This window comes from Chiroxiphia lanceolata, chromosome Z (assembly GCF_009829145.1).
Source record: "Chiroxiphia lanceolata isolate bChiLan1 chromosome Z, bChiLan1.pri, whole genome shotgun sequence".
NCBI classification, from domain to species: domain Eukaryota; kingdom Metazoa; phylum Chordata; class Aves; order Passeriformes; family Pipridae; genus Chiroxiphia; species Chiroxiphia lanceolata.
The window spans coordinates 1,361,155-1,386,816 of NC_045671.1; the positions used below are offsets into that span (position 1 = coordinate 1,361,155).

Below are 25,662 nucleotides of genomic sequence, written 5' to 3' on the forward strand. Positions count from 1 at the left end.
GAAATTCTCCCTTTCTCTTCAACTATGGAGATAATAGTAGGGACAACACACAAGGTTAAACCTGAATTTTCTCTTGACTAATTTCCATACTTCTGTTGTTTAAAACAAAACAGAAAAAAAAAAAAAAAAGACCAAAACCTCATAACAACCTCAAAAAGCAACTTCCAGCAACTTTAACCTGCCTCTGTCTCACTCGGTGTAAGTTTCTAGAGATCCCAGCAAGTCTCCCAGCTCAGAGGGTCGCAAAAAGGAACAACAAATTTGAATCTCACAGTAATCGAGCCATCAGCTGTCTTTGTTTTATGAACAGCAGCTGAGCTGGGAGGCATAATTAGGGTAATGGTTTCTGGCTCCAGCTGTGTCTCACTACAGAACAAAGAGAGCTCAGCAGAGATTTTGTAGTATAATACACTTTTCCCCCCTTCTACTTGGGAGAATTAACAAAGATTACTCGATGGACTGAGGCTGTGATTCAGTTACAAGTGGACATGAGTATTTCTCCATGGAGAGTGTGTCTGAAGCTGATGGGATTTTGGGGAACTACCGTCAGCATTGCCATGAGGGAAAGCTGTGCTTGCCTCCAGCCCAAGGGTGCCCAGGTGCTCAAGCGTAGACAGGTTCTACCAAGTGGCTCGTGTGGTACTTCCAGAGGACTCTTAAGTAGGTGTTGAAATTTTTCCCTGGACTCTTTTTGTGTTGTTTTGAGTTCTGGATCCCCTGCGTGACTGCGGAGTTCCTCTGGGATAAGGGATGGGGTTTGCAAAGTGTGTTCTTTTTGGATGAAAGGAGCAATAGAAATGGAGGTTTTCTGATGTCCCACATGGAGAACTGCCGGTGGGATGTCTGCTTCTGGTGTGACCTACTGAGCTTGGAGAGGGATAAAAGTTAAAGCCTGACCTAACTGAGTTTGAGTTCTAGCTAACAAGGACCAGCTGGGTCACAGAAAAGGGGGTGGGGAGGGAAATATGGGGAAAATCAGCTCAGCCTCACCGAGGAGGTGACTGGGGGATGTGAGCATTGAGAGAGAACGTGCAGGTCCTTGGGCCTGGAGTCTGTAATGGGGAAGGTACCTGGGGCACTTCAGATTATTAATCTGGGGAGAAGGGGAACTTTGTGGACTTTTTTTTCCCCATCCACTTGCTGTGGCTTTGAATGCTACAAAAAACCCCAGGAAATCATGTAGACTTTCATACTGAGATATTTTGTACTTGTCATAAAGCCTGTTGTCCAGGAGTCATTGAAACTATAATGATTTTACTTTGATGCTCGACAGTCAGAGTAAATTTCTAGCTCAAATTATAGAAAGGAAGACCTAAAAAATCCTGACGTGCAGAACTGACAGATAGAAATATAGGCATATGTCAGTGCACAGTACTTGAAAATGTAAATTTATTAATTCGACTGTGTGTGTTAAACTGTAAAATCATCTGTCTGTTAAAAATGACTGCGGGAGGATGCTGAGAATTGCACTAACTTGACATTAACAAAGTCTCCCTGGCTGTGGCACAAGCAGTAACAAGGAAGAAGCACAGATACACAATGCTGAGAAAGAAGATGACAGCTTCTTGTGTAAATTGATACGAAGGTCTCTTCATTTCTATTTATTTATGTGCTCTGATGTTTCATTCCAGGTGATCAGCTTTTTCAGCTCCCGATTAGAGCAAGCTGGAGCTGAGCTGTCAGTGGAGCGAGTTCTGGAAATCATCAAGCAGGGAGCTGTTGCTTTGCCCAAAGACAGGCTAAGAGTAAGTGCTCAAGACCTCATCAATTAAAGTGTACTGTTCCAATCAATTACTCATATTTGTCCTTTATATCCGTAATGTCAAAGCATCATTTCTCCTATCAATAGGGACTGAAAAGTGATTACGCTGTTGATTGCCGTATGTATATGTTTATATTTAAATTCCTAATTTCTGCTAAATGTTTGGGTGAGTTTTCATGATTAGTTATTAAATTGAAGCATGTGGAGGAATTAAAATCTGCTGAAGCTAAGGTGTTCTTCTTCGCATCTTGGAGAAGCAGCCTCACCTCTCCATCTGTTGTTTAGTTATGTTGTAACCAAATTTTGATCATTCTTTTTTTTTTTCAGTTAATTTATTCTTCTTTCTTTAGTGTTCTACACCTCCTTCTGGGTCTATATCAAATGCTATAAAGATAAATTTCTGGGGCTCTGGTTAAGACTTACCCAACCTAGTGAAAATCAGTTCAGGACCTGTAAGACTGGTCAACATGATGATGAGCTTTCTGTATAATCCTGAGCAGCCCTCTCTATTCTCTTCTGAGAATCTCTCAGATCTCTTGAGGGATTTACCAACTTGACAGGTTTTGTGAAGCTAAAATCCATTAATGGCTGTGTGATGTTTGAATACTACAATAAGGAAATCTGTGTAAGTAGGTAAATAAGTAAATGGGAGTTTTTTAAACACAATGAATTTTGCCTCTCTGTTATGCCAAGTATATTTTAAATATGGTCTGCTCTTGGCAGAACTATTTTTGTTCCTGCTTTGTGATAAGAGAGTGAGAGTGTCTTCTCAAGACCCATTTCTTTCGTGGTAACTTTAGGAAAATATCATCTGATAAGGCACACTGAGTCCACACGGCCATTGGCGATGGCTGGTAATTTATTTATACCCTGGTAATTTTAAAACACCCAGTGGGAATTGTCTAGCTGGCTGCGTACACTAATGTCTTTCCTGCAGTTCCCTGTGTCCCTGAGATGGCACGTATTTAGTCACTCAGACTGAATTACTTTGGGAGAGGTTGGTCCATGGTCCAAGTCCTGAGCCGCAGTACAGGAATAGCCTAAGTAACACCAGAGGAGTTGGTGTATCCAAACCCAGCCCTTCAGGTTGTGTCCTTGCTACACTGTGATGCTGTGAACACAGAGGAACACTGGAACTTTGGCTTTGTCTATGACAACTTGTACTTATGTGCAGATAATTAAAAGCTCTTAAGCTGAGGCTGCAGTGATTCCTTCTTGACAAAGAGCCATCACCAAATAAATTCACTGCTTACAAAAAAATTAAGGTTTTGTCAGTTCCTTAGTGTGCCACATCGACTCACATGTCAGGCCACAATTTACAGAAATGCTGTTTCTGGAGTGAAATCCCATCAAGTTTAAATTTTCTGCGTTAATGATATACAGTATTCAAAATTATATATTGCCACTTAAAGCAACAAACCAACAGTTTGTGACGTGCCAAGCTCTGAAAGTCCTCACCAAGCAGTCGAGTACTTCCAGTTTTAGGGATGCTTAGTGTGGCTTGGAGAAATTCCCTTTCCTCTGGAGGACTTGAGTTTGGGGACAGAGTTACCAAGTGAACACAGCCAGCCTGGCACGTAATTCTTCTATACTGCCCACTTACACTGAAGGGGTTTTGTCTTTTTTTTTTTTTTAAATAATTCTGCTGAGCAGCAGTTTGGCCAGAGCAAGTTAGTCCTCCATGAAGAAAAGTTGATGACATTGACCTTGGGGGGTGTGTGTATGTGTGTGTGTATATATATATATATATATGTAGTCATGCATATATTTGTACATGCAAATAACATCCTTCCTTTGCACAGGCAGTGATGATGAGCAGCATGTGTTTCCCTCCTGTAGAAATGACCTTGTGAGTCTGGGTAGCCTCTGTCCTTGTACCTCTCTCACAGGAGAGTCTCACAGTTCCTCTGGCCTTCCCACTTCAGTCTCTGAGGTTTTCAGGGGAAGCTATTCTAAAGCTTGACAAACTCATATTAAGATCAGACTGAAGATATAGTTACACAATAACTCTGGCAACTCTGAGGAATTTTCAGCAGCTAAATAAAGGAGAAAGCTTTAATCCACATGTCTTTAATGACACTCTCTGGGCAAGTCTGGATGGGTGGGAGCAGCCCTACCCACACTCTCTTTGATGACACCTTTCAGGGAGTTGCAGAGAGCAAGAAGGTCCCCCCTGAGCCTCCTTTTCTCCAGGATGAGCCCCCCCAGCTCCCTCAGCTGTTCCTGCTGCTCCAGACCCTTCCCCAGCTCCGTTCCCTTCCCTGCACATGCTCCAGCCCCTCAGTGTCCTTCTTGTGAGGGGCCCAGAACTGACCCCGGGATTCAAGGTGCATATAGGATAGGACTTGTGCCCAGCCAGCTTGGACAATGTCTGGAGGAATTACAAATCTGTTGCATCTGTGTTGACACAACCAACATGTAATTACAGTGTGCAAAGCTGTGGAGTTCAACCCTGAGAATTTATGGATCAGCTTTGCAATTAATTGCTAATTAATTTTCAAACCGTCTTTGCCTTTTGCCACAGCAATACTGAAGTGCTCTAAAGTACAAGAGACCCTGCAGAGACATTATTCCTACCTCCTAGAAATAACCATCTTCAGCTGAAGCACTTGGGGGAGGCATTTGAAACATGGGTATGATTTGGAAAAAAGAGGAGTAAAGCACTCGTTTCCTTGCAGCTCAGACACTGATGGGTTTTTTCTTATGTGAAGTACCTAATGTATGCACGGATGTTTTCAAATGAATGTTTTCAAGTTGCTTGTCTTGGCCTTTGTCGAGGAAGTGAGCATTCAAGAGGTGTTACATGCACTCGGGTCTGGAGTCTGTTGCTTAGCCCATAGTTCAAACATGAATCAACAGTCAACTAAAAATAACAGCACTTAGAGCCACGATCCTGATCTGCATAATGGAGCTTATCAGTTTTGTAGCACACCCTGGTGCTCCTGCTCCCTTTTCACTGTGGGAAGCAACACGGGGTGCAAAGTGAGCATGTGTGGTAGGAGTAGGTCATGGATAAATATATATTATGTGTGTGTGTGTGTGTCTGTGTTAGGAAAGATATCTTGAATTTTCTTAGCAAATAATTGTTGGGAAATGGGAAATCTAACTCAGATTTTCCTTCCAGTCCTGGAGCAGTCTGACTGTAGTCAAATAATACAATTAACATTATTTTAAGTGTATGCTTTTAGCCGTGCACTGTGGAAGGCAGAGAAAGTCCAAGCTGAGTAATTAGCCTTTTAGAAGACTTCTGCACGAACAGAGAGATAAAGGGCAGGTGCTGAAATCAAGAGCTGGTTATTTCTCCCTCAGTCTGTGGGAGGAGATAAATGAAGTTAATATGCCCAGGATGGAGGCAGAAGCTACGGCGTGGAGATAGAGCTGTCTCCTTCGCAGACGAGCAGCCCACAATCCAGGCTCCCTGGTATATTGCAGAAGCTTATTAAAGGCAATTTAGAGATCACAGTGATAGGTGAAAATTGGCCTCATTCGTTCCTTTTTTTTTTATTTATTTTTTTTAAGTTCTCAGGCTGCCTCTCTTCCCTTTTGGTGAACTATCTGTACTTTCTGGATTAGGAGCGTGAGAGAAGTGGGACCATGTCTGGAGCCTGTGAGTTATCTCAGGGTTTCAAGGGGAGTTAGCCAGCAGATAATCACTCTTTTGCAATAAGTGGGAAAACTTGTTTCAAATGCCAGCTAGTGACTGGAAGCTGACATTTGGGTTCATGGAATGATCACACTTGGGAGGCCACGTTTAATGCTTTATAAAAGAAAAGTTCCCATTAGCTAAGCCACTTAAGGTAGAGATTTGATTTTCATGAGCATTTTCTGAGCTACTTGTGTTTTTCTCCTATGCCTTTTCTCTCCATGTCAATGAGTATTTTGTCATCAGTGTGTGCTCTGTCAGATGTTCTTCATGTGCTATGCAGACGTACCATTATGCCATCAACTTGCACCTTTTTGGTATGGTACAAAATTCAATATTTATTAAAGTGCATTTGAGTTCAATGGGCATTAAAATTTCACATAATATGTAAAAGGAGCAGAGGTAAAAGCCTTCAGTCTCTTGACAGAACACGGTTCGCTTTAGGTGTTAAAAGCACTTCTCATATGTTTCCCCTTCTATTAACAGTGTACTTCCAACTCCATCAGCTTCCATCTCTTTCACTGGAGAAAGCTCCTAATCACTGAGGCAGCAGAGCACAGGGCAAGAGTAAATTGTCATCAGAGTTATAGCAGATACTGCCTGGGACCTGGACCAGAGCACCTTTGTGTCCCGAGTGCATCACCCTGGGAAGCAGCACCAGCACCAAAAGTTCAGCTACCAAAAGTGTCATAAAAATAATGTGGCTGTTGACTGAGGTGGCAGGGAATTCAATAGGGGATTTCAAGCTTAGGTATTTTCATAGAATATCATTTAGGTTGGAAAATGCCTCCAAGACCTTTGAGTCCAACCATCCCACAGCACTGCCAAGGCCACCACTAACCCATGTCCCCAAGTGCCACATCCACACAGCTTTTCAATCTCTCCAGGGGTGCAGACTCCACCGCTGCCCTGGGCACAACAGCCCTTTCCATGGAGAAATTTTCCCTATTACCCAATCTAAGCCTCCCCTACCACACCTTGAGGCTGTTTCTCCTTGTCACGTCCCTTGTTCCCTGGGAGCAGATCCTGACCCCCACCTGGCTCCACCCTCCTGTCAGGGAATTGGAGAGAGGGAGAAGTTTCCCCTGAGCCTCTTTTTCTCCAGGCTGAGCCCTCCCAGCTCACTCAGCCACTCCTCCTCAGACTTGTGCTCATGGAAAATCTGGAAAGAGGAGTAGCCATAAAAGAAAGCACATGTGGAGTCCCCGCTACTGAAGGAGCCTAAGAAATTTCTTGGTTTGGGTACTGAGCTGTCTCTGGAATGGTTTTCCTGCTTCTGCAGATGCTCCTCCCAGGGAGGAGAACGGACATCTGTTCAACAGTCAGTTGTGCCATCACACCATGAAGAGGGGCAGGACATGGGCAGCACTCACACAGCATCACAGATTGCAAAGGAAATGGTTAAAGTTTCCTTTATATGCACCCTGTTGATCCCAGGAGACCACCCATTGCCTCATCTTTTATTAGGATTGCTCCTGATGATATTTTTTTCCTGGAGTCCTGCTGTCCATAGTCCTGAGTGGTTGTTATTTGTCCATGGCCAGGTAATGGATTCACGATGCAGACCAATGGTCTTTAATGATCTAAATTAAACCTTGGGGCGGATCTGTAATTGCTCTAAAAACTGCATACAGCTTTCTTGTATTTGTTTTACTGCTGTAACAGTTCCTTGCTGCCTGGGTTTGTGTGAAATAGTGCAAAAATTAACTCTGTGTGACACCATAAAGAGGTAGGGACAGAGGAGTTACAGAGACCAGCAACTCCTTTACAGATCTCCAGGTCACAGCAGTAAGCAAGAGAGACAGAAAACTTCCTTTAAAAATAAATTCATACAGTTCTTCCTGATATTTATCTTTTTTTTTTTTTCCCATCTGACTGAAAGGTCAAAGATCTTATTATAGTGGAAGCTGATTGTGTCTAATACATCCTTAGGTCTGACGCTAGGCAGGCGCCTATAACACAGACTTCCTCTTGCTGACCCTCAGCTGCTGTTAACCCTTAACCTGAAGAAGATCAGATTAGTGAGAGAAGTGTAAGAAACTTTTAAACAGAGTGCTTTTTGGGCCTTTCCAAAACACCAACCATATGCTAAGAATAAGAATATTTATGGATTGTATATTTCCTTCTGACAGTTTATACCCTCAATTAAGATGTCAGACTTCCCTGCTTCCGTGAGCTGACCTGTAAGTGATGGACAATAACTCACATTTCGTTTGAAGGCATTTGTTCTCAGAGATCTCGAGTAGAAAAGAATATGCTCCTTGTCCCTTGAGAAATATTACTTTGGGTAATCAAAATTCCAGGGGGAAAAAAAAATCATCTTGAAAGTTTTGATGGGCTTTGTGGTCAGAAAACAACTTATCATCGTGAAACTGTGAGCAGCCGAAGACATGTCTGCACTCAGCTGACTCTGCCTGATCTTACAGTGGGATTATAAACCTGTCTGTCTGTCTGAGCCAGGGAAAACCCTCATGCAGGTGCTTTTCTATTAATGTAAGCCTGACTACTTAAATTGTTGAGAATGAGCTGAAACTAAACTGAATGACACCACTTTATAATAGGTGCGTCCAAGCAAGAGTTTATATCATCTAAATCTATTTAATTAAATGGTGCAAACTTGTGTGTAGGCAAGATCTAAAGTACGTGAAAAATGTTATGGAAAAACTGTGATTATTATAGTGCTTGGAGTTAGATACTTGCTGACATAATGCATAGTATGGGAACTCTTGACTGTGCGTTTTAAAAACTTACAGAAAGAAAAATAGTTGCGTTATCCCAAAAGGGAACGAAAGCTTTGGGTTTTTAGTTCAGAAATAAATACCTCCCTCACTTTTAAACATTAGTATGATAATCAACGGAAATGTGTCTTTGGTAGGAGGTAGACCTGAGTAGCTACTTAAAACGTGTGGCATGGCAACAAAAAAACTTACTTGTATACCTGATTGCTTTCCTTTAACGCTGAAAATGCCGAGGGCCAAAGTAAATTTGCTTTGACATCTGTGGGTTTAAAGTCATAGAATCACAGAATCGCTTAGGTTGGAAAAGCCCTCTAAAATAATCAAGTCCAGCTGTTCCCCCAGCAGTACAGAGGCCGCCACTAACCCATGTCCCCAGGTGTCACATCTACAAGGCTTTTGAACGCTTATTTGTTCAAAAGTCTTTTAAAATGTGGTGAATCCTGTTGTTCCTTGGTTAGAAGTGGGTTTCAGCAGTCTTTAGAGAGCCTTGTTTGTAGCTACGTGTAATGCAAATACAGCTGATGAGTTGGGTTGAATACTAACAACACTTCATTTTCAGAAGCATCCTTCAGGTAAGATGGAAGAAATCAATTAACTTAGATGCTTTTGGGAAGGAGAAATAAATTATGCTTCAGTCCTTCGAAATGTAGTTTGCCTTGAAATTTACAATCCAGGGTGCTTCATATTGCTGGACTCGAGATGTTTGAAATGTTGGCATAGGCTGATAGTGTTGGTGAGTCACTTAGAAAGCTTATTTATTTACTTTTTAAAGTTTGCTTTAATGCTTTCGTGTGAAAAAAAAACCCCAACCTGAACGCTTCATATGGATACCTATTCCCGTAAGTGTTTGCATGGATTTTGACTGACATGCAGGTCAAGGTTTGAGTTTCTTTGGTGTGGTGTAAGAGGAGTCCTTTTGCACACAAGGTCTGGGTTACAGCTGAGTATTTTATCTGTTTGAGTGCTGCCAGGTCCAACATCAGTGGTGTGCACTGTGGCATTCACAACCTCTCTTTGGCACTCCCAAAGAGAGTTCACTCACGCTGGAACCGACACCGTATTTACATGTTACTCTCAAGACTGCTTGAAAAGGGGATGTGCCCTCCAACTTTCCCCAGTTTTCTTACAGATGTGAAAATTATACAGTATCACAGTTTTTAATTTTTTTTTTCCCTAGCATTATGGAGAAAAGCGACCCAAAAAAGAAAAAAAAAATCCCCACCCCTCAAATGAATCCAGGAAACTTAATTTTTCAAATCTGAAAGTTCCTGAGAACCCAGACAAGATAGGTTTGCTTTTACACAGCGGCTGTCATTCAATTTTGGGATTAAAAACAGCTTTTTAACTTCAGTTTACTTCAGTGGTTATAAATTCTTCCATGGGGGCGGAGAAAAATAAACAGTAACTTTTGGCATTGTTGACTAGAACAAGAAAAAAAAAAACCCAGCTATTTTATTTTGCTTGTCTGCCTGGCACACAGTTAAAAACATATTAATGCTTTTCTGACACCTCCCTATTGAAGAGTAACATAAACATCATTGCAGCATCAACATAGGAAAATATGCATTAGCAAACTCTTGAATCTCTGATCTTTAAACTGTTTCTCATGTAATATCAGTTTCTTACTGTAAAACAGCCAAAAATCCCTTCAAACAGAAAATAATCATGCTTTCGACTTAGAGCGCTGTATAAAGCTTTTCTTCTCAGATTTAAGAATAAACTGAGAACTTCAGCCTTGTTTTCTTCCTAGTCACTGAAGCATTCATTTCCATGGGGAAAATCCTGCTTTCACTGGATAGTTTTGCTGTTGGCTCCAACATTCTTAAGTTTGTCAAGCTGTCTCTTCACGCTTACGAGATGCCACCAGGCATGATGTGAGCAGGACACCAGGCAGGACCCAAGACTTCTGCGTGTCCCGTGGTGGGGAGCATGTGGCTCACAGTGACTGGTATTAATTAGGAGGGAAGAAGGACTGCGCTTCACTTTTCCCTGCCCTCTCCTGTATTTCCCTGTCTGCTGTTTTGTAGACGTCGCATTGATTGCGTGGTAACTCAGAAAGTTGAGCTGTTGCGATGGTCAGCAGCCTGGTCAGGGTCTCATGGCATGAGGTCCTTGTGTTTCTTCCTGTGCTGTGTGTGAACAGAGTAGGAAAACTGAGTCTGTGAACTCCTGAGCTTTACCACCCGGGCTGAAGTGGCGATGGAGGCCCGTTAACCAGTGAATGGGCGGTTTGGAGGAGCTGGGAGCAGGTCTTGGTTGCCCACACCAAACCCATTCAGCTGTTGCAAGCTCCCATGTTGAATAGTTTACATTTTAACCATCCTTTTTGATGAGCAATTTATCTTACAGGTTATAACTGAAATAAGACACTGATGCCTAAATCCCTTCGATGTGTTTTGGCTACTTGTTGTAGGTTTAAATTAGATATTGGGAAGAAATTCCTGGCTGTGAGGGTGATGAGGCTCTGGCATAGATTGACCAGAGAAGCTGTGGCTGCCTCATCCCTGGAAGTGTTCAAGGCCAGGTGGGATGGGGCTTGGAGCAACCTGGGATAGTGATAGATGTCCCTGCCTGTGGAGTTGGAACAAACTGAACTTAAAGGTCCCTTCTAAGCCAAACCATTCGGTCGTTCTGTGATAGAAATGCTAATGTTGCAGTGCTACATTTTACTTGTGTCAACCAGTCCATGGCACTCCATACCCTGCAGTGTTATCCCCCAGTTTAAAGCCACAGCCTGAAGAGAGGAGGAAGAATACTACTTGTTTTCCTGCTGTAGTGTTTCTTGCTTGTTATGCAATGTTCTATGTGGAGTTATCTCAGTATTTGGTTGAAGCAGAGCAGTAGCTCAAAAAGGATCAAGGATCCTTTAAAGGCACCAGAGTTGTGAATATCCAAATGCTCCAAAGAAGACCAGATCCTTCTTGTATCCCTTTCGGCTATTCCCTTTGCTTTTCTCATCTGAGGGCTAAAGGGTGCAATAATTAACATGAGTTAAGTCATGGAAGGAGAAGTGGGAGTGGGGAGTTTGTTTGCTAAGTGAGTATTATGTCTCAAGTCCTGCTTTGATGTTCCTCCAAGACCAGGTACCATTTTTGCAGACCTGGGTAGATAGTGAATATAGAGAACTGTCTTTTTTTAATGTTATTGGCTTTTGTCACAGCCTTGAGCAGAAAGCACCCAAGATCCCAGCAGATCCATGGATGGTGGTGGGTGTGATAAGGGGGCAGACTGAGTCAAGTGAGTAGCAGTTTCCTTGGGAGCAAGAAAGAATTTATCCTGGGCTTTCCAAAGAACTAGGAAATGCAGTAAAACTGGATTCAGACACTTTGAGAACAAACATAATATTTCTTTAGCTTCCTCACCTTCCATTTCAGATGTTTTGTCTTTCAGTGATAAGATGTTCTGCATCCCAGGAAACTCCAAACCCACAGTACTTTCTCCCTGTCCCCGAGACATCTGGTTGTGCTGGGGGAGCTAATCAATTGCAGACGTTGTTGCTATTATAAGCCTGCAAGCCACTTGAAAAGTTACCCAGGATTTTGGTAATGTAGGGCCTGAAGTTATTATTTGAGCTTTTTTTTTTTCTTTCTTTGTTTTAACTTCCCTTCAGGGGTCATCAGACTGGCAATGTTTTATTCTTTTTTTACAAGCTCAAATTTTAGACTTTTGGAAGTTCAAATCTGTTTGTGTCAAGCTACTCGAATTTCCTGTAAAAGTGTTGTGAGTTGTGAATTGATTTGTAATAATATAAAAGTGAACAAACATCCAGATTAACTCTGTCTGAAAAATTATTTAAATAGCTCAGAAACTCAGGGCTGAGCTTGGGTTGAGGCACATTTGTCATTTTGCAATTAGAGCTGATATTTGATGTTAACATTCAGTAAGTCTATCAGTCACATTTGTGAGGATAAGTTCGCAAAAAATCCATTTATAGTTTAAAACCAAGAGCGGTTTTAAAACTTGAGAGTGACGTTCAGCTCTCAACACAACACACCCTACAGCTCCAACTGAAAACCCCTCCTTCAAAGCCTCACTAATGCCAGAATCTACCCAATAATGAATGATTTATCATCCTGTATTTGGCTTTTTCCTGTTGGAAGGGCCAGGGGGGAAGATTCTAAACTCCAGAATACCGAGTCACTCCTAGCGTTTGACTCCGAAACACATAAACAACACGGACCCGTCACAAGCCACATCCCAACGCCTGTTTTGCACAACCACGTGTTCCCAGCCCTGTCCCTAAAGTCTGATGTGAGGGGTGTGCTGGTTTGTTTTTTGGGGGGGATCCCACGTGCCGATGAAGCGCCATCGCCCTGTGCCTCCATCCGGCCCGGGATGGAGCCTGGCAGCGCCAGCGCTCCGCTGGTGCCGCTCGGCTGGGCGGCGATAAGCAAAGAGACAGTCTGGCTCCTTCCAGGAGCCTCTCGGTCATGTCTGAGCACTCGGCAGTTCCCAAAGCCTCTGGCTGACTTTCCCCTGTGGACCGTTCATTTATCAGGAAATGGAATTGGTTACAGGATTTCACACGTTGCCAAACCTCACTGACGAAATCGGGCCCGTTCCTGCTCTCAGAAGTAGGAAGGATGTATTAACTCTTTGTGCCTTGTTTATAGTGCTTTTGCTGAGGGGGAAAAAAAAAAAAAAAAAGCCAGGCTCCTTCCCACTTTTAAAGGTTTCTGGAAATTGCTGACACACTTTCACCCTGTATGAATATGCTACTAATGCAGGATAATTTTGCCTGTTGTTGTACTTGCTCCTTTGCATCACAGTTGCCACTGTCTTTATAAATATTATTTTAGGACAATTGAATGATTTTAGGGCAGTTAAATTATGCTAATATGAGATTTGCCTATTGAATTCATTGTATTCTTGTTTGAAATATGATTCTAAAGTAGAGGAGTGTAAATTAAAATTTATTAAAAATGTAAACATTGTCTTGTTGTTTACAGGGAGTCTTTAAAGCAGGTTATATATAATTTTTAGAAGCTTAACCAGAATTGAGTAGAAATATGTCTTTAATTATGCAGATAGGATGACAACAAAAAAAACAAGTGCAGTTGTTTCTGAGTGTATTGCTGGTTTTGCAGGTAGTTAGAAAGCCAGTCGTCTAATGGCAAGGTAGACACCACTCTTTTTAGATGCTATTTGGATGTCATCATCTTTCATTGTAGATCAAGTTTTCAGCAAACTTCAAAAAACAAATGCACTTTTAGAAATCCAGGTGCTTTTTTTTTTTTGAGACTCACCAAACTTCAGGTTGCTCCAAAGTTTGTAGGGCAGAGCTGGTTGGCAATCGTAGAATCATTTGGGTTGGAAAAGCCCTCTGAGATCATCCAGTCCAACTGTTCACCTAAGCCCAGCACTAACTCACATCCCAAGGTGCCACATCCACACAGCTTTTAAATCCCTCCAGGGATGGGGACTCCACCACTACCCTGGGCAGCTGTGCCAGGGCTGGACAGCCCTTTTGGTGAAGAAATTTTCCTAATATCCAACCTAAATGTTAGCAAATTCTCAGTGGGGCAGATTGTAGTGAGAAATAAAAGAGCCACTTTATTTTTATTAATTTATTTTTGTTGGTAGGACATTCTCCTAGGGATTTTTCATCTCTCCAGATGATCCTGTCTCTTAAGACCCCCTAATTTTCTCCCTGGGCATCTGAGCTCACTGCTGTCGTTCTCCTCTTTCAATACTGTGTTTGTGTGTTTAGGAGGGGATGTACAAATGACCATTTGCAAGTTGTCCACTGGTGGGTGCAGGTGGCTGCTCCTGTATCACTTGGATCATTCTAGTTTGTGCAACGATGTGTTGCAGCAGGAGCATTTCTGTTGTAACACATCAGTATGTTTTAATGCAATCAATAGTTGTAACCTCCCATGTATGAAATTAATAAGCCCAGAGGTAAAGCACGGCACGCATATGGTAATTATTATGTCTGGAAGTGCTTGCTGCATCAATTGATAGCAGCAGCAAGTAATACAGCCTCACTTAATTCCACTGCTTCTTATACCAAGATCCTGTAAACAGAATTTTTGCAGTCTAGTACATCAGAGTTTTTTAAACATGAGAATATTTAGAGCTCTCATAGCTTATTTAGCGTTGTGACATTTTTTGTCTATAGACAAAAAGTGGCTCAAAACAGCTTGTCCACAACCTGTGAAAGTGCTTTGTCTCATCTGCTACTCACTGGGACATGGTTGGAGTTGCAGGATCAGCCTTGTGGCTGGTGCCAGCCACAGGGACCCTGTTCACAGCCTGCATCCTGCAAGGATGAGCCACTGCAGGAGAGGGTAAGTGGGTGACTTGGCCTCGTTGCTGGCACAACTGAGACTTGGGAAAAATCAGATGTTTTCAAAACTGTGTCTGCAGCACAAGTTAACTAAAAAATACTACAAACGTAGCATTCCTCACATAAACATGATTTTCCGTTTTAAAACAGTCCATCAGGTATGTTCCTGAGAATCTCAGAACGCTGGTTCTTTCCATTATATGCCAGGGAAGCCAGAAGATGGCTGAGGGCTGTGCATGCTTGGAGATCCCTCATGTCTGTCAGTGAGAGGTTGTTGATGATCAAGGCCAAAGTAGCACTAACACTCAAATCCATTTGCTTTATAATATGTTGAAAAATGAGTGAACTTGTCATGGTCCCAAAAAGACCTTTATTGTGATCCGGGGAAGCTCCAAACAGTTTAGAACCATGGTTTGGGTTTAGAACCATACCAGTAGTTTGGGTTGGAAGGGACCTTAAAGCTCATCTTGTTCCCACCCCCCTGCCATAAGCAGGACACCTTCCACTGTCCCATGTAGCTCCAAGCCCTGTCCAACCTGGCCTTGAAAACTTCCAGGGATGGGGCAGCCACAGCTTCTCTGGGCAACCTGTGCCAGGGTCTCACCTTTCTCCAACACTTTCTTAAGATCCTAATTTTCATTAATACATGCAGGATAAAGGACTGGCTGAAAATAGACTATTTCAAGGTGCTAGATAGTAAAACTGAATTGTATAAATGCACGTAGGAAGACCTTACATGTAGGATTCTCAGACACACTGGTGGGGGGTTCATTGGCTTCAGGGTTATAGTGACAACAGTAGTTTTTAAATCCAGTATCTTGTGTATTTTTATTTTCTCCTTCATGTCCTACTTGTAGTTCAGTTATAGTTCTCTAGAAGATTTGCATCCTGCTCATAAAGAGGGCTTTGTTTATCGTACTGAAATCCAGGGAAGCACATTTCATCCCAGGATGACGGAGTGCATCAGAGCTGGGTATTGCACAAGAAGCCAAGGTAGCTTGTGGGAGGGTGGTGCTTGGGTGAGTGACTTGAGTAACAGTGATTCTGCAGTTCAGGAATGAGGTGCATTGGCCAAGATGAGGATGAAGGGTGGGCTTGCACTGGACACTCCTATTCCCAAGCTGCTGTCTACATGGAGACTAATATTTACATGGAGGCTTAATGTCTGTCCCCTCCACCCCTGAAAACTATTCCAGTTACCTTCTGGAAGCTGCATTCTGGATTCAGTCACTTCATTCCCAAGTCATTGCTTTCTTTACAAAGCTCAACAATTACAGTGGAATGAAATCACCTTATTCTGGAGTTACCATAGCTGCTTCTGAAGAGCTATTGTATAATACTGTTATGCAGGTCAGTCTTCTGCAGAGGTCTGGACAGTGTTTTCACTATCCCAAACTAGTTTTGGGAATAAACTGAGAAGTTTAGATGACAAGGTCCTACCTGCTCAGCCAGGAGACATGCGCTAGGTAAAAGTAAAAAATTGAACTGTATAAATGCAAATATAGTAATATTATATAAATACAGTAATATGTGTTGTCGTTCTGAGGCTTAATTCTGAGACTGAACCAATAAAAATGGAAAAAAGGAAAATAAAACGCTTCTAGGAGCAGGGTGATCAGCGGTGCAGGAGTTTGCTGTTTATCTTCTGTGGTTGTCTTCACTTTGCCATCACCTTTGCTGCTCTGCAGAGCTGTAACTGCAGTCACAGCCCTGTACCCAGCCAAGCTGATTAATGTCTCAGCCTTGCCTGTGGCAGCCTGTGGGTTGTAATTATCTACTTCTCAGATGAGAATTCATGCAGTTACATGCAGAGGCTTTAGAAGATGGAATAGTGTCCTGTAACAACAGTTATTAAAGGGGGTTTTATTTCTTTTTTTTCACTCAAGACGAAGGGGAAAGGTTTTAAACTAAAAAAAGATAGATTCAGACTTAGATATAAGGAAGAAACTTTTTATGGTGAGGGTGGTGAAAGACTGGCACAGGTTGACCAGGGAGGTGTTGAATGCTCCATCCCTGGAATTGTTCAAGGCCAGGTTGGATGGGGCTTGGAGCAACCTGGGATAACAGAAGGCATCCCTGACTGTGGCAGGGGGTTGGAACTGGATGATCTGTAAAGGTCCCTTCCAACCCAAACCATTCCATAAGTCTATGATGCTATGAAATAAATGTGTAATTGTAAATGTGTAATTCTTTATGCTACCTGTAGGGAGCAGAAAAATATTTCTCTAAGGAACACAAGAGAAGTCCACTGCAAAGATCTTCTCCTTCCTTGAATCAGAATAGTCTGGTTGTGCTCTACTGGTAACAGAGGCAGCATGAGAGGGACCTCTCAGCATCTTCATCTCGTGTCCAGTGAAAGGTGCCCCTGCTGGTTCTTACCCAGGAGGATGCTGTTGGGCAGCGAGGAGCAGCAGCCATTGCTGTGAGGAGTAATGTCTTGGAGGACAAAAATGGGGTAACTGGTGGCATTTTCCTGCTGTCACCCGTGATGAGGAATGTTTTCCAAGCTGCTCTGCCTGTGGCAGAACATCCTAGCTCAGGGCATTGCCAGAGGTAATAGCTGGGGGAGCTGGTGTTAGGTGACGTTAGGTACTCTGCAAACTTCGTGGAGGGGAAGGGTCAGGACATGGCACACAAACTCCAGTCACTAAAGGGAACATGGGTTGGCAAAAGAGATCAATCAAATACTTCTTTATGCACAAGTGAAGCCTGGTCTTGGCCTTCCGTTGTACTGCGAAATACTCAAGGAGACTGGAAGTGAGTGTAGCAACAGGATCTGATTTTCCGTGTGAGTTCTTGAGGCACTGCATTGTCTGTGAGTCTGCTTTGACTTAAATGTGCAATTTAAAAATAAAGAAATAGTCCCTAAATTTAATTTTTCAGTGGCATTTAGAAAGATAGGGTCATTTAAATGGGAAGAAGGATGCTTAGATTAGGTATTGAGAAAAAATTCTTGGCTGTGAGGGTCATGACGCCCTGGCACAGGTTGCCCAGAGAAACTTGGCTGCCCCTGGATCCCTGAAACTGTCCAAGGCCACGTTGGAGCAACCTGGTCTAGTGGAAAGTGTCCCTGCCCATGACAGGGGGGTAGAATGAGATCATCTTTAAGGTCCCTTCCAATCCAAACCATTCTAGAATTCTATGATTCTCTTACTTTATCAGAAGGAAGAACACAAGTAGAGATTTTGAGCAGAAGAATTTAAACTTTGCACAGATTCTAACATGAAACAGTCTGTGTATCTGTTGTTTGACACCAGATACATTAAATTGGTTGATTTCATTGGTTTAAGGAAGCTACTACAAGAAAGAGACACCAAATACAAGGCAGAAAGCAAGCACTGGAGAAATGAGATGATGGGAAAGCAGTGAGACTTTCCAAGTCGCTCCCCATGGTAACAGAGCTCTGACCCTGGTAAACAACATTCTGCACGTGTACGTTTCTCAAAGCTACTTCCATTCTGCTGGCCTGCCACATCATTTGAACTCTGTTAACCTTCAAGGATGATCCTTTTTTTTGAAAGGGAGCACAGAGGAGCTTCCCTGCCCAGAGCTGCAGAGCTCTGGCTTCGCAGCAGCTTGGCAGGAGCCCAGTGCTCATGAGCAGCCCATCACTCCCTGTCCAGCACATCTTACAGGAGGGCTCCTGGCCAGAGCCCAGCCCATCTTCACTTCAGAGCTGTGCAGTTGCTCGAGCTAAATAACATTCCCCAAGTTCCCCTCCCTAGAAAGCCTCCCTATACTTTCATTACGTTTTTTGCTGTGACTGAATCTGCCTCACATGTGTTGTGCAGTTCTTCCCTCCCTCTGCTGCATATGTTGTGAGTCCAATGAAGAGTCCAGTGCCAAGTGCGCTGCATGTGCATGACGTGTTGTTTCCAAATATCTTGTGACTTTGGTCAAAGCAAAGTAAAATTACACTGAAATGCTCTGACCTTTTATTCCCCCCCCCTCCTCAATTGAAAACTGTTTCCAACCCCTGTGTTCATTTCCTACTGCAAACCTTCGGTATAGGCAGAGTAGCTGAAAAGTAAAAAAAAAAAAAGTTGCATTTAAAATTAATTTATTAGTTTCTTTGATTAATAAAAGTCCACATTTTTTCTGATTCCATCAAAAAAAAAAGTATTAACCACTTTTTAAATAAAATACAAATCAGTGAGGCAGAGGCCAATAACTTTATCGCAGAAGGTGCAAGATTTGTTGAATTGTGACAACTGAATACAAGATAGAGGGAGAAAAAAAATCATGTAACCAACTTCCAATTATACTGATCCAATTGCTCTTTCACTTTTAAGGTTTAGCTGTCTTTTCTGAATTAGTCTTTTGAATTAAGTTTCCATAACATGTGGCAGATTGAGAAAAACAGTCCTCAGAAAATTGCTGCCCTGGATGACAGATGAACTAGATAATGGAGTATAATCTCTTCCATTTTCATGATTTTGACACATTTTCACTTCTGTGTGTATGTTTAAATCAAGGAATCAAAATAATTTTGAGTACAGAATATAAATCCTAGACAAAATTACAGCTTTCATTGCAGCGTTGGGTTAAATGTAAACAGCAGGAATGTTATAGATATCTTCTAATTAAATGCATAAATCAGAGAAATATCTTGAATGTTTACAGCAACTGCAACAAGAAGTGAGAATGAGGAAGAGATGTACTTTGTCAACTGATGGCTGCCTCCACTGCATTGCCATACTGAGTTTAATTTTGTCACAACCTTTGGTGCAAGTTGCAGAGCTTCTCTCTAGTTGATTTACGGGCTGTTTGTTCCTGCTGAGGATGATTAGTGTTGGAGATGGCTTTTTCCTGGCCAAGCAGGGGATTTCTCATGTCTGCCAGCATCACTGCTGAGGGCTCTGCTGTTGGGATTTGGAGGGCAGCTGATTTAGGTCACCATGCCTTTCTTGTAGCTCTGGTTGTTCAGTAGTATCAGATGATGGCACTGAATCTTAAATCCGTGTGGATTTAGGCTGGATTTGTGGTTCCTGAGGTTGTGGCACTCAACCCACAGTCTGTTGAACCTGCAAAGAAAAACTGATTTTCCTTGACCATGTTCTCATGCTGACTCTGTACCCTAAAAACCCTACTATGCTCCCTTCTACCCAGCTTTTCTCTTTGCCCTGTAGGTTGGAAAAGCCCTCCCAGACCATCAAGTCCAACTGTTCTCCAGCACTTCCAAGGTCACCACAAACCCATGTCCCCAAGTGCCACATCCACACGGCTTTTAAATCCCTTCAGGGATGGGGACTCCACCACTGCCCTGGGCAGCTGTGCCAGGGCTGGACAATCCTTTCCATGAAGAAGTTTTCCCTAATATCCAACCCAAACCTCCCCTGGCACAACTTGAGGCTGTTTCCTCCCATCCTGTCACTTGTTCCCTGGGAGCAGGGACAGGCAGGTGTGAAGTGTCTTCAGTCACTGTGGGCTTTTAGAGCACAGGACATAAGAGATAGAGAGTCCTGCATTTACTCCTTGCATGCCAGCTAGGTGATTTGTACTAGTTCTCTGTCACAAAAGATCCCAGAGTCACAGAATGGTTTAAAGACCTGAAAGACCATCTCATTCCGACCACCTGCCATGGGCAGGGACACCTTCCACTATCCCAGGTTGCTCCAAGCCCCGTCCAACCTGGCCTTGGACATTTCCAGGGATGGGGCAGCCACAGTATCTCTGGGCAACCTGTGCCAGGGCCTCCCCACCCTCCTAGCCAGGAATTCCTTCCAAACATCCCATCTAACCCTACCCTCTGGCAGTGGGAGCTGTGGCTCATGAGCTGAGTTCAGCTCGAGGACAGACAGTGTAGCAGTGGGGTGGGGTGACAGTTTCCCACTCTGATGCTGCTGCTGCAGCAGCAGCATCCAGAAGCTCCAGGAGGAAGATTTCCCCTCCTTCACCACAGCACGTGAGCTGTCCACAGCAAGGATTGTTTTTTACAGATAGGAAACCTGAGGCTTGTTATCAGATATCTCACTGAAGGAAGGTCTCCTAGGTGGTATGAGCAACTGGCAGCTCCAAATAAGAGCAGGAAATTCTGTGCCTGTGCAGTAGAGTGGGAGGAGAGCTCATACCCTAAACTTAGGTGTTGTCCTCAAATGTGGGACCCGTGAGACTCTAGTGGTGCCTGTAGCTCTGAGCTCAGAGTCAGGCAGCAAAACTTTATTTGAATTCCTCATGCTTATCTGTCCCGTCAGATTTTGCCAAGCTCCATCCTCCTGAGCTAAGACCAGCAAACCCTGATTGTTGCCACTAGGGTAAACAATCCTGGCCTGAATGCACAGGGAGGAAGGGGGCAGTTGTGTTTGATAACGAAGGGACATAATAGCATTTATGAATAAATGACTTTGAAAATTCCCCGGCCTGAGCTGGGGAGTTCTCTAGAAATGTTTGATTCGTGTCCTGAGGACAGTCTTTACCAGAATAAGTCTTAATACAGTTGAGGTCATTGAAGGCAAACAAATCTGGAAATGCTGTGTCTATAGCATAGTGAAACAGAAAATACAAGTAATTTTCATTTGTTATTGGAAAAGCAGCTCACTTGGGGCCCTTCTTCAGATCAGGGTGGTTGTTTGCATTAGAAGAAGAAGCAGTTTCACTCTAAGAGTGTGCTACTTTTTAAACTGGTGGCTTCAGGAAGACACCAAGCAAACATCCTTTTTGGACACAGTCAGCTCCTGACTCCCTCTGCTCAGGCAGTCAAGGAGATACAGTTGCCCAGCCTGAAGACTCCTAAAAATGCTCTCCACCTTGAAACAATCCTTGTCATACTCAGCAGTAGCTCTCCCTTTCTCCCTTCTACCCACTACTTTCCTCTATCACTGATAAAGGCGTGTTTCCAGTACCTAATTTGAACTTTTTATCACAACCTTCATGAATATAATAGAATATAGAATAAAATACAGAATAGAATGAACAATCTAAAAATCCGTTTTTAGAAAAGGCACCCTAGTTATTTTTTGAGGTCAGGTTAACCCCTCCCCTTGCAAACCTTGGGTTTGTCTTCACCGGAGTCTTAACGTTAGGGCAAATTTTTTTTTTTTAAAAAAAGCTGTGAAGGTCCACATCCGGAAAATAACTGCGTAAACGTCCACATTTGGCACTGATTCCTCGTCTGGCAGTCCCAGCAGAGATAAGGCTGCAGTCTGGCACCGTGTGCTGTAGCTGGAGAGGCCTTACTGTCATTTCACCTTTCGCTCCTTGAGACAAATAAATGAGATTTCCTGGCATGCAGCGGGGCAGCGCTGCTCATCCCACGGCACTGGTTGTCTCTTTGCAGAGGCTTGAAATACTTAAGAAGGGAGTATGTCCGTTGGGGTGTACGTTTTCCAGTTTGGGGAGATTAGGGAGCCAAAGGTCTGCAGACTCAATAGGGTGTTAGTCAGTGTGTCCTGAGCCTCAGGCAGATAAGGGTCCACTTCCTAGGCTGCCCTGATCTGAGAGTTAACAGTTGGTGACAGCGAGTCTGTCTCTGTTCTTAAGTCATTGTTATCATTTTTTTGTAATATTTACAGGCCTGGCTCTCTCAGATTAAAAAGTACAAAATCAAAAGGAGGTCTTCCTCCGTGGGGGTGGGGGGAGAGGATGTTTGGGCTTGGCGTGCAGCCCCGCCGCCGTGCTGGGTGGGAGGGACCGGAGGAGGATGTCGGGCTTGGGCTTCGTCTCTGTGGCTGCTGTTAAGTAAACGTCTAACCTCGTAAAGCGACCCGTGAGGAGCCCTCCACACGAGGAAATGTGCTGCAAATGTCAGCCTCCCAGGGGCAAATCAAAGCTCAGCTGGGAGAAGGGGTCTTATCTCTCTGGTTGGTGTGCAAAGCCAAGGTCTGGGCGGCGGTTTGGACCCCTGTGCAGTGATAATGGAGAGGAGCGTGGTCCCAGTTGTCCAAAGGAATGTTCTTTTTGGCTTGGTGGGATGTTTTGGATGCAGCATTGCACCAATATCCAGTGAAAGCATGTCTGGGACCTCGTCACTGGAAAAATATGCAAACTGAATCACTCTGCTCTTCTCCTGCCACCTTTTGTGTTGGGGGAATATATTCTATGCAACTAAATGAGAAAACAAAACTGACATTGCAGTAACTCTGGATTTGGGGTGAAAGAAACAGGCAGGTGACAACAGCATTTTTGACCTCTCGATGCTTTGTAGTTCTTCTGGATAATCCCAAAACTGTATTAGAGCAGAGAGGGGTCATGTAGGTGGTTTGCAAAAGGAAAAATCCTTAAACTATGAAATTAGTGTGGTTTATGCAGTTGTTATGCTTCAGTCTCTTCCCAGCTCAGATCCTGAAGAGCAAGGAGGTCAGCACTCCATAGGTGATCACCAGCTCCACCACCAAGCACAAGGTGGGATCAAGTCAGATGGCAAAAATCTCCATCTCCTTTTCCAGGGTGGGTGAAGAAGAATCTAACCCTGGGCATTACAATCCATATTTAAAGAAAAAAAAAAAAAAAAGAGAAAAGAGCAGTGTTTACATATTACTGGGCCAGAATTTGTACATAATCCAGACAGGTTCCTAAGGTACATCCCTCTGGCAGCAAGGCACAGCGTTTGCTCAGGTGTCTTACTGAAACACAGAAATGTGGGTTAAGTTCTTGAAGTTCAGTTGTTTCCTTCGTTGTCACATGTGTGTCCAACACCCTCTGCATGGCACACACCATGGCAAGAGTTTTATTTGCACAATAGCTGAGTTTTTGGTGGAAGTAGGAGCCGGGCAGCAGTGAGAGGTTTATCTGGGGTTTGTTTTGGGATGATGGGATGGTGCCTTAGCCTAGGTGGGGCAGTCATCCGTGATGTTATCTGGAGCACAAAGCATTTCCATGATAAACAACATTCCTTGTATTTTAGAGTAGTCTGCTATCAAAGTCAAAACAACTGCTCTGACTTAGACAGTAGCACTCACTGCTCAAAATTTTTAAAATACATAGTTGACTCCAAGATTTGTCAAGAGTAGTTTTGCCATGTCTTTGAGTATATAGCTACACATATCATTCATTATTCAGCAGGGTTATTTTCTCCAAAGCTTCCGTCTTTCATACATTTCGTAGGCCTTTTTCCAGTGAGTTTTTCTTTACTGGTAAAAGAAAGTTTAATAAATTATATCTATTGGACTAAAAGTGTGGAACTCAATTTTCAGAAAATAATTAGGAGGTGATTGTCTCTGGCATGAGAACTGGAATATTGTTTGACATTTATAGCATTGGCTTCGTTTTTAAAAAAAAGTTGATGAGGGCAATATAGATCTCTCATTTTTATCCAAAAGTCAGAACAGACTTTGTAGCCAGTTATGCAGTTAATTCTTCTTTGCTGCCTTCTCCTTCAAGTACCTCCAATAGGAGACTTTGCTTTTTTCACCCCTACTTTACCCTCCTTTGAGTTCCTTCACACTGTTGCAAGTAATCAAATTGCATGGCAAAAATTATTCTTATCTTTGGTGAGTCCTGAACCATAAAAAGCCCCTTTTGTTTTATGTAAGGGTTTCCCCACTGACCAGCTGATGAAGGCCCTTGAAGGCACCGTGAGCTTTTTATGGACTGATCAAGCACCTCAGTCTCGCACAGGTCACAAAATTGCAGAATTGTCTGGGTTGGAAAAGCCCTCTGAGATTATCAAGTCCAACCATTCCCCCATCACTGCCAAGTCCACCACTAACCCATATTCCCAAGTGCCACATCCACATGGCTTTTAAGTCCCTCCAGGGATGGTGATTTGCTCCAGATCTGCTGGTTGACTGCAGAACTGATCCTGCTCTGCCTTCACTTGCTTGCTGAACTTTATATTTTCTGTCTTTGGCAGAGTGATCCAAACAGTACATGTATGGATTTAGGACAGCTTGAGTTTATGCCCAATATGAGACCTTCAAAGAGTTGTTCCTCCCCCTGCTACCAATTTACACAATACATGAAAGTGAGATGTTCCCAACTGAGTTATGACAGCCAGTTTCTTAAACTTTACCTTTTGCACCCTTGAAAAGGGCAAATGGTATTTTGGTGTTTGGAAAGTCTTTATAAGGTTGCAAGGTTTAATTTTGAGACTTAAAAAATTTCTGGATGTCTAAGCCCTTCTTTGAGGGTTCTGCTAAAGCATCATGGTCTTAATTGTGAGTTGTAGCAGAGTGAAGCGTCTGAATTCTGCTGCTAATCTTGTGACCTTTTGTTAGCAGCTGTACAAGTCTTCTGTATAAAAGTATCAGTGAATGAGTGATTTCTAAACTCATTTCAGTTTTAACAGAGATGTTTGCTGCAAACCTGCTGTTTTTCATGGCCACATAAAGTTCTGCACATCAGTCTAGAGGCAGATGGGTTGTGAGGTGAAGCACAGGAAGCCAGGGCTTAAACTCATTTGCATCTTCCTTAGCACTGGTAAAAATAGGGACTGCTGTTATGAAATGTACATTTTCTGCAAATCCCATGGTAGGAAGGGCTTATACCTCCACTTCACATCAATAGAAGTTTTCTGAGTTGACAGGCTCATCCCCGTTTGTGCTGTGCTGCCCTTGAATGCCACTGAGAAATGGGTCCAGGGATTATTCTGGTTTTCAGATTTTAATTCCCTAAATTCAGAAGCACACAAAGGATTTTATTTATTTATCTGAGTAGTTGATGTGTGGGTCATGAGTGCTTGAGCGGGGTCAGGACCTAGAACCATTTTCGTCAGTCGAGTCAGTAGCTTTCTTCATTCCACATGTTTAAATCTTTTTTAGTTTTACTTCAATTTTAAAAACACTCTTTGTTTTTAACTGTTGTCATTTCGAGGTTCTTTACTTTTTGCTCAAATCTATATTCTTTCTTCTAAAAGGCCTCTGTATTTTCAAAGAATTATTGTTTTGGGTTAAGCCCTGGAGTGAATGAAAGTAGTCTTTTTTGTTGATAGTACCTCGTTTACACGTCACGCCTTCATCCTTGAACTTAAAGTTTAATTACATATATCAATCTCTAGTCCATTTTTTTCTTATTATTTGGTAAAACCAACATATACTGTGTATTCTGGAGTGTTGCAAATTCCTCATAGTGTTCCTGTTGCAGTTCCCTGTCTTTCCCTGTTCAGGCAGCAAGTCAAAGCTCAGTCTGACTCCTAGGTGTTGAGCTGTCTTCTTGGAATTGTTCTGGAAAAATGTGTGTCTGTCTAGAGAACATGGCATAGAGAACAATCCTGACAGGGCAAGCAAACTGTAATTACAGCTCTAAATCCTTGAGTTGGGACTATGTATGTATAATACGTACAATGTTTTCTAGA

The 25,662-nt window shown here is 42.9% G+C and overlaps 1 protein-coding gene across 3 annotated transcripts in view; it reads left to right on the forward strand.

The window, feature by feature from the left end:
- The window catches only part of DYM (dymeclin), a 216,500-nt gene that overhangs the window by 180,095 nt on the left and 10,743 nt on the right, over positions 1–25,662 (forward strand). For 2 of the 3 annotated variants that reach the window (XM_032675766.1, XM_032675768.1), the window contains one exon: positions 1,632–1,745. In XM_032675766.1, the coding sequence (XP_032531657.1) occupies positions 1,632–1,745 (114 nt within the window). Of the gene's footprint in view, positions 1–1,631; positions 1,746–5,281; positions 5,370–25,662 lie in introns of those variants that run through there. The other variant, XM_032675767.1, reaches the window with a different exon arrangement.